The sequence below is a fragment of the Cynoglossus semilaevis genome, chromosome 9 (assembly GCF_000523025.1).
Source record: "Cynoglossus semilaevis isolate Cse_v1.0 chromosome 9, Cse_v1.0, whole genome shotgun sequence".
NCBI classification, from domain to species: domain Eukaryota; kingdom Metazoa; phylum Chordata; class Actinopteri; order Pleuronectiformes; family Cynoglossidae; genus Cynoglossus; species Cynoglossus semilaevis.
The window spans coordinates 14,404,983-14,413,206 of NC_024315.1; the positions used below are offsets into that span (position 1 = coordinate 14,404,983).

The 8,224-nt window shown below is 39.6% G+C and overlaps 1 protein-coding gene across 2 annotated transcripts in view; it reads left to right on the top strand.

Annotated features, from left to right (window-relative positions):
- Positions 1-8,224, top strand: part of sorcs3a (sortilin related VPS10 domain containing receptor 3a) — a 223,646-nt gene that overhangs the window by 144,388 nt on the left and 71,034 nt on the right. For both annotated transcript variants that reach the window (XM_025058263.1, XM_025058264.1), the window contains 4 exons: positions 893-957; positions 2,412-2,530; positions 6,246-6,335; positions 7,009-7,188. In XM_025058263.1, the coding sequence (XP_024914031.1) occupies positions 893-957; positions 2,412-2,530; positions 6,246-6,335; positions 7,009-7,188 (454 nt within the window). The remainder of the gene's footprint in view (positions 1-892; positions 958-2,411; positions 2,531-6,245; positions 6,336-7,008; positions 7,189-8,224) is intronic.

Genomic DNA, 8,224 nt, shown 5'->3' on the forward strand with positions numbered 1-8,224 from the left:
GAACTGTCTCCTCTAAACTGACCTAAGGTGTGAATATGAGTGTGAATGTTTGTCTCTAAATGTCAAGTGTGTGATGGAGTGAAGAACAGTCGTGGTCGTGGTAGAAGATTTGAAAACAGGTAACATTGAAGGTTGAATTGTAAAGGAGCAGAGGAGAATCTACCGAAGTCTCGTTGGGATTCGATTCGAACCCACAGTCTTTGAATTACCATGACTCCACAGAAGTCTAACGTGCTGTCCACTGAGACAGTCATTGAAGAATCCCTAGCGATCAATCTCATCAGTGGAATACCTTACAACCAATCCTACGCATTTGTGCATCATGATTTTTTAAACAGACCATATTACTGGCCTTAAAGTCCATTTAAAACTGTAAGGTCAGTGGAGCAGTGGGTGAGCGAGGAAGCTGGTCTTCTGCGTCCTGTGTTGAGTGTTTGGGAGAGGTCATGTGACACTGTCGTCTGCTTTAACTTGATGATAAAGACTATTTCCATTTTGTAAATGTCCTGCAGAGAACAGGTCTAGATCTTCTTCCTTCTTCTATATCTTTGGACATTTCATCTTGAAGAGCAGAATTTAAATAACTCGGCCTAGGCCCACAAACCACGGTTTTGTCAATCAGACCAAAGACTACTTTAACCATCCATCCTCAGAATCATCACAGGACAGAGACAGGCCCGAATAGAGCCATCTGGTCCGGTGACAGTCCTTTACCTCATGCAATTGGTTTTCTGTAGGATGCTGTACTGTGGGCTGTCAACACGGGGACCAGATCTCTTAGTATGGATGTTAAAACCAGGTCTGAACTGAGGACAATTTCCTCTTTAAATGCCTTTCTCTTCACTGCTGCTCAGCTCATGAATTCTTTCCATTTCTGTCAATCACCCCCCAGGTCTGTGTCAGGCCGAGATAAGGAGCCAGATCTGGTCCACATGGAGGCTCACACACCAGATGGAAGTGAGTAACACCCAAGTACCCACCCACACCCTCCACATTTACACACACACACACATATACAGTGTATACACATATATACACATCAGAGGGAGGTAATGAACAGGTCTCTGGAGGGGAGAGTTTCTCATGGAGAACAGAAGGCGTCCCTGAGGGCCGCGGCATTGGTCGGCCCCATCAATAAAGCCAGCACCTGAATCTAGATTGATGTGGCCTTTCTTTTATTCCCCTTCACCTGCTGAGTGTCAGCACTGTAAGTGAGTGGCTGTACGACCAAGGTCTCCTGTAAATTATGCAGAAGATCCTGCTCAGAGACGGTGGTGAATAAGACATGGGCTGATTTCACTGCAGACCCGCTGACAGACAGCTGGTTAAAACCCATTTCAGAGACAGGTAGGGTCAGGTTAGTTGCAAAACGTGTTGGCAAATTAGTGACATCATCTGGTAGGACAGCAGATTCTACTAAAACATGCATTCCTTTTTTTGTTAATTTTGTCCCTGAACTATGTCTAGTCTATAGATTGCTCAAAGACTTTAAGACTAATACCTTATGAGTCAAACTGGTTTATACTGCAGGTTTGTCTAATTGTCTGTACAAGGCACAGCCACCTAAAGGAAAGTCTGTAGCCGTTCCTTTAACCTTTCCCTTAAAACAAAAATCTACGATTCTTAGCACGCCTGGCCATCTCCTCTCTGAATGACTGATGTCAGGATCAGACCTTTCAGCTTCAATTATCTAGAGCCACTTCCACAATTTTACACAATATGTGTGCAATATTAAATGCATTTTATGAAACATAACAGACCCTGGATCAACCCTTTAAAAATGTATTTAATTCCAGTTTTATTCTAATTTCCTGCTAAATCTACATTTTCTTATTTATGTGATTGACACCTGGACTTGTGGCTTTTAGACGTGTGTTTGTTGTTCTTCACAGTCGACTTAAACCGCAGTGCAACTTTTAGAAATACAAAGTTATGCTGTATTTGCTGCTGTATTATTATATTATTTATTTGTATTTATTATTATTATTTATTATTTATTTATTTATTATTATTATATTATTTATCTGTATTTACTGCTGTATTATTATATTATTCTGTATTAGCTTTTATAAGCTTTTATAAAAAGGTCAAAGTGTTAGACATGAAATTATAGACTTGTCTGAAATTTTCCAAAATATTTCACCAGAGCACTTTTCACACCAAACTCTTCTCCCTAGTCTCTTCGTCTTGCCCTCCTTCATGGCAGCTCTATCTCCACCATGCTTTGTCGAACATCTCCACTTTCTCCTCAGCTCATGTCCAAACCATCTCCATCACAACAGTAAAAAGTGGTTGTACATATTTTAACATTGTTGGTTGTGGCTGACAGGGAACTCCCTCGCTCATGAAATAGTCCATTACCATCAGCAGTCACGGTTCTCTCACACGTCCTTCCTGTCTTTCTGTGACAGATGTGCAGTACATCACATGCAGAGCTCAGATGTGCACAGAAGCCAACAGGAACCACCCTTTCCCTGGATACATCGACATCAGTTCTCTAGTGGTTCAGGACGACTACATATTCATACAGGTAGGACTGTGAACACGCAGTACCACCATAGTACCAGGAACCTGCTGTACACCAAGAGAATGAGGTGAATGGAGACTTCTTTAGGAGAAACTAAAACTAACTGTATTAAAAGTACATGTTTAATTAATAGATTCAGTACTGTGCAGTGTGTACACTTAATATCTTCCTCCTACCTCAGTCTATTTGTTATAACTATTTAAATAGCTACAATGAATAATATTTTTAACAAATTAAAAGTCAGCTAACGTTAGCAGTGGTGCCTGTACCAGGACTGTTGTAGCTAACATTATCAATGGTGTCTGTACCAGGACTGTTGTAGCTAACATTATCAATGGTAACTGTTGTAGTTATCAATGGTGTCTGTACCAGGACTGTTGTAGCTAACATTAGCTCTGTACCAGGACAGTATGACTGTGAAATGGACATTTTTAAACCATTGTCCTAAACAAAGTTCTCATTAATTGAGGTTCACTGAGCAGCTTTTATTTTCTTAAATTCATTCCTCTATTTCTGACAGTATTGCTCTCATTTTTCATATGACCTAAAAACTTCATACTGATATTTAATATCTCTGGTTAATGAATCGTAATTCTTCAAAATTTATTCAAAAAGCTGATTAAAATGAAACAGTTAAGACACCCACAACCCATCTGTTCCCATTTCAGAATCACTTCATGAATAATCAGCCTAAAAACTATTTAAACAGTTTTTATCATTGTGTCCTTTTAAGACTTCCCTTCACCTTCACACAATTCCATTTAGCTTCAACATATATTAGTGTTTTGTAAATAATACTGTATAAATGTAAACACATTCTGTTTACACACTCTTATGCAAAACTGTATGTATTTTTTTATTTATAGGTACATTTAAAGAAATGTTCTAGCATTACCTAATGCTAATATAACACATAAATACCTGCTAGCAGAAGGCAGCCCATTTAAACAATTGACCTGTGTTATTTTATTTTATTTTATTTCAGGATCATGGTTTTCTTTTTGGGGAGAAAAAACAGTCACCTTCAGCTGAAGGCTTTAAACTCCTTTCCTCCACCCTCTGCCTCCACACTCGCTCTTTCTATTTCTGCATTCAAGTGAAACTACTATAGTGAACTTGTAATTATGATTTGGGAAAGTCAGGTGGAGGACATACCAAACTTGGAGCTGGGAGAAAACCCTGGGGCAGATGTGGAAATGTGTTTGTTGTCATGTCAGATATTGTTTTTAGATCTATCACAACCTGCTTCTAAAAATGAGTTTGGTGCAAACAGGTCAAAACCAAACTTTTTTTTTTCATTCTTTATACATAACAAAATATAAAGTGAGGTGAAGGTGACGGAGGTTTGAAGAGAATGTGGAAATTTGATCTTAATGACTAAACTCCTACTGTAACTTCTTTCTTTAAACCTTGACTGTGATGAAGTTGATCTGCATTCACTGTGCTGAACTCACTTTGTGTTTTCCCATCCCAGCGAGCAGATGCAGAGACATTACCGACGTCTTTATATCTGCCTGTTAGAGCTAATAGCTTGTGAATCTGAGAGGGGGGAATGTTGAAATGTACTGACCTTATTTGAAAAGCTGCATCATATTATACACAGTTCAGTAGTTTCATGTCCTTAAATGGTACAGAACAGATGGGTTACATCATTTCGGCTCTGTACTATGAGTTTATACAGTATCTGTTTCCCGATATCCTGAGAGGCTGATGTTGCATAACAGCTGTTTAGGGTCTTATAAACATGTGGTTGACTGGTATTTTCAGAACTGCAGTATTTGCCATACTGGATGCATCCAAATTGTGATTATTTCCCTTATTTACTTCTTTAGGTAGTGGTTCCCAAATAGTTACTGCGGACCCTGATAGGACTGTTGTTGAGTTCCGCCCCACTCAATGATTAGTTAATGATTAGTGGAACCGCAGAACACCTTCAATCAGAACCATCGATGCAGCAGGAAACCCGTACACAAATGACCATGTTAGCTTCGCAGAGCAGATAAAAATAAATGTCTGTAAACGGTAGAAGACGTTTGACTCACTTGAGTCAGCTGATTCAATGTGGTATGTGTTAATTATTTATAGGAAATCTTTATCATTCACTCATGTTAAAAATGTATCGGAAAGTAAATATCATTGTAAAGTCCATGTTTAATGTCTCCTCACCTGAGCCTCTCCTTCACCGATCTACTCCCTCACTCACCCCTCCCTCTCCACCCTGGACGGCACATGGGACTAAGAAATAGATTTGTTCACCAAAGATCTTTCAATCCTCTTTGACCTCACTCAAGCCTTTCAAGTAAACTTACAAGCACATAAGCCAAACCTCCCCCTCTCCCTGCCAGCTCCTCCGCATTTCAACACATATACGTCACAGACCAAAGACCCTGAAAGGAATCTGAGGGAAAAAAAACAAAATCAATGCTACCAATTCCTCTTAAAGTTCAAACCGCCTCTGGTTACCCCCTCCATCGATCTCCTGCTCCTTCACTCAATTGCATGTGGGACTGTTCTTTCTGCAGTTCCTCCCCCACTCTCTCTATCTCTCTCTCTCCCCTTCTCTCCTCCTGTTTTCTCTTTTCTGAGCTTGTCGGAGAACTTATAAGATCACTGAGAGAATCTCCTACTGTCATACAACATTAATACTGATATGGCTTCTCCTCAGCCCAAAGACACAAGTTTGATTTGAAGGTTTTGCCTTGAATGGATTCATTTCTTATTGATAGGAGGGAAAGTGGGTTAAGCTGTAACCTTACTTTGTCTCTGCGTGTGTGTGTGTGTTTGAAGGGTTCAGCGGCCTTGAGGCTGGTGACTATCCTCCAGCCTCCTCCACCTATGTGTTTTCTTCCGGCATTAGCTAACACCCGACAGCTGGTGTGCACAGTGCTTGCAAAAGGTCCAGATCATTAAGGACAACTTTGTACCAAGACAGCAGACGAGGCCGACTTAGGCAACTTAAAGATTTCTCTTGACAAAGAATAATGAGACTATTGATTGTCCCCACAAGATATTTACCAAAGTCTATTGTGAAGTCACTGAGTGCATTGATACTGAAGGAGGTCAATGTCCTGGGAATGTGAGCCAGAACCTAAATCCAGTCCCATGAAGAAGAACACATTGGAACAAGGTGAAACGTATGAATAATAAAAGTATAAATTATTTTAAGAAGCATCATAAAGGCCTAAGGTCTGTGGAATTGACCGTCTTGCGATTGGACTGCAACAGTTTCCGTTGTCTATTTTGTTTGTTTGTTGAGGAGGAACAAACAGCAGTTTCTCATGTTTTGGACTTTTACGATTTTTAGGGTTTGATTCATATATTTGTGTCGTCTTTATTCCTGAATCTCCGATTTCTTCTGAAGCGTCTTTTCTTCTTCCTGCTCTGACCGCAGAACAAACAGAGGACCACATTTTGTTGAACACTGTCTTGTCACTTTCCCATACACGGCAAAATGGCATACACTACATTACTGAAGATGTGCATGAGCAGAACCTGCTGAATCTGCTGAGATACCAGCAGCCAATTCTCTCTGCTCATTGGTTGTGGCGGTTGTGTGAATCTATATCCAGACCTTCCTCTCAGGAGGAATGGTGTCTAATTAACATTTAAAGTTAAAGGTACAGAAACCAGTCTTTCAGAGTAGGATCATTAAGCAGCCGTCCTAATAAGGGTTTATCTATGTTGATTGTTGTTTGTCTGAATATACCTGTTTTCACAGGTCCCTACTTCGGTCAGAGCCACCTACTACGTTTCCTACAAGAGAGAATCCTTCATACAAATTAAGTTGCCCAAGTATTCTCTGCCAAAGGTAGGTTCACAGGGAATCGTCGTTTTTGATTTTAAATGTAAATTGTATTCAAGCTAAGCTTATAGAGTAAAGACTGGTATTACTAATGTCAGCTCACGCTGCAAATACAAAACACCTTCTGATCATGTTGTGATTTCTACGCCTAAAATATATTGTTTATATATAAATAAATTATACTAACTCACTATATAAGAAATATGCAGACAAACTAGAGACTCAAATTTGAGTTTCCAAAAGATGAGGGATTAAGATAAGTTATTGTCTATGAAGATTCTCAGTCATCCAGGTCATGGTCAAGTTTGAAAGTTCTGTTTGGCAACTGGACGTGAAAAAGAATAACTAATATAATGTGTATAAATATATTACTAATGTCTTGTCTATATAATATTATGCATGTATAGTAACCCCTAGTGATAATAGTTGCATAAATATAAGTATATATGTACTGTTTGAAAGTTCTGTTGGGCAACTAGAAAATTCACATCCAGTTGACTCATATTTTAATGATGAATCAGTGTCTCAGGCTGATACAGTATGTGGTGCAGGACAAAATACATATATAAAAGTTTGCGTTTGCATCAACACGATCCTACGGCCTTTTTCACATGGTCTGCGTGTTCTGATCCATCGCCTCCTCACCTCCAGTCTCTTCATTCTCCGTCCCCTCTCATAGGACCTCCACATTGTGAGTACCGATGGGAAGCAGGTCTTTGCAGCAGTGCAGGAGTGGAACCAGAACGACACCTACAACCTGTATTTGTCCGACACCAGGGGCATCTACTTCACACTGGCCATGGAAAATGTCAAAACCACCAGGGGCATCGGAGGGAACCAGATGCTTGACCTGTACGAGGTAGGACTCACAAAGACTTTGTGTTTTTGATTGAATCTGTTGGACAATTACTCTCTAACAGTTCCTAATGATGTGCATTAAAATACACACTTTCATGCATCCGATACACCAACAGTAGAGTGTGTGTTTAAGTTTGTGTTTTATTGTGCAATAAAACCTAAATTGAGATTTTTCTGTCCCATTACACTAAATGAGAACCCAGTGTTTCATTCACTCGGGCTGTTAATCGATACCTGTGACCAAACAATTACTGAGTTCTCCAGCTTTTCAAACTCAGTCGCACTGTCGCATGAGAAAAACAGGAAAGATTAGACGTATATAAATTTATGTATTTTCTTGGTAACAACCATCGTATGTGTTTGTCTTTTATTGACACACGCACACACAGTGATATACTGTTTGCTGCTACTGGAAGTAAATGATCCATACATAGAGATTTGTTTTTGTTTTTTTTCTCAAGCTGTTTATTTTTCAAATACATAAATTCATATGTCCTAAAATTGAAAAAATGTGGATCGGTGCATCCCTAGCTAAAATGCTTTAATCGTTTTCTAAACCATCTATTGGGGAAACGTAGGTATTTCAGGGAAAAGGCAGAAGTATAATGATAATATAAATAAAGTATATATATTTTGGATATATTTTTGGCGGGCTGTTTAAAAAGCTGAACGGGCTGCAAACAGCCCCCGGGCCTTAGTTTGTCCATGCCTGGTGTAGGTTCCCAGATGAATCCAGTTCATCTTATCCAAAGATAGTTACATCGAGGTCAACTGGACATTCCCCACTCCTTAGAATAGGGTGTGGACCACCACACCTCCACCCCCTCTCCCCGAGACTTTTATTTTGACGGGTCGAAAGAGTTTTATTTACAAATCGAAGATAGAATATTCAGGATTTTTCACTGAAGTGATCCCGAGTCGGACAAAACATCATGTGGCTGTTTTGTATGGATGGCGTGGTGGCGGTGATGCTAGAGCTGAAAGTGTGGATTTACTGCACAGATAAAGTCTGTCAACCTGAAGTTTACTGCTGAGGA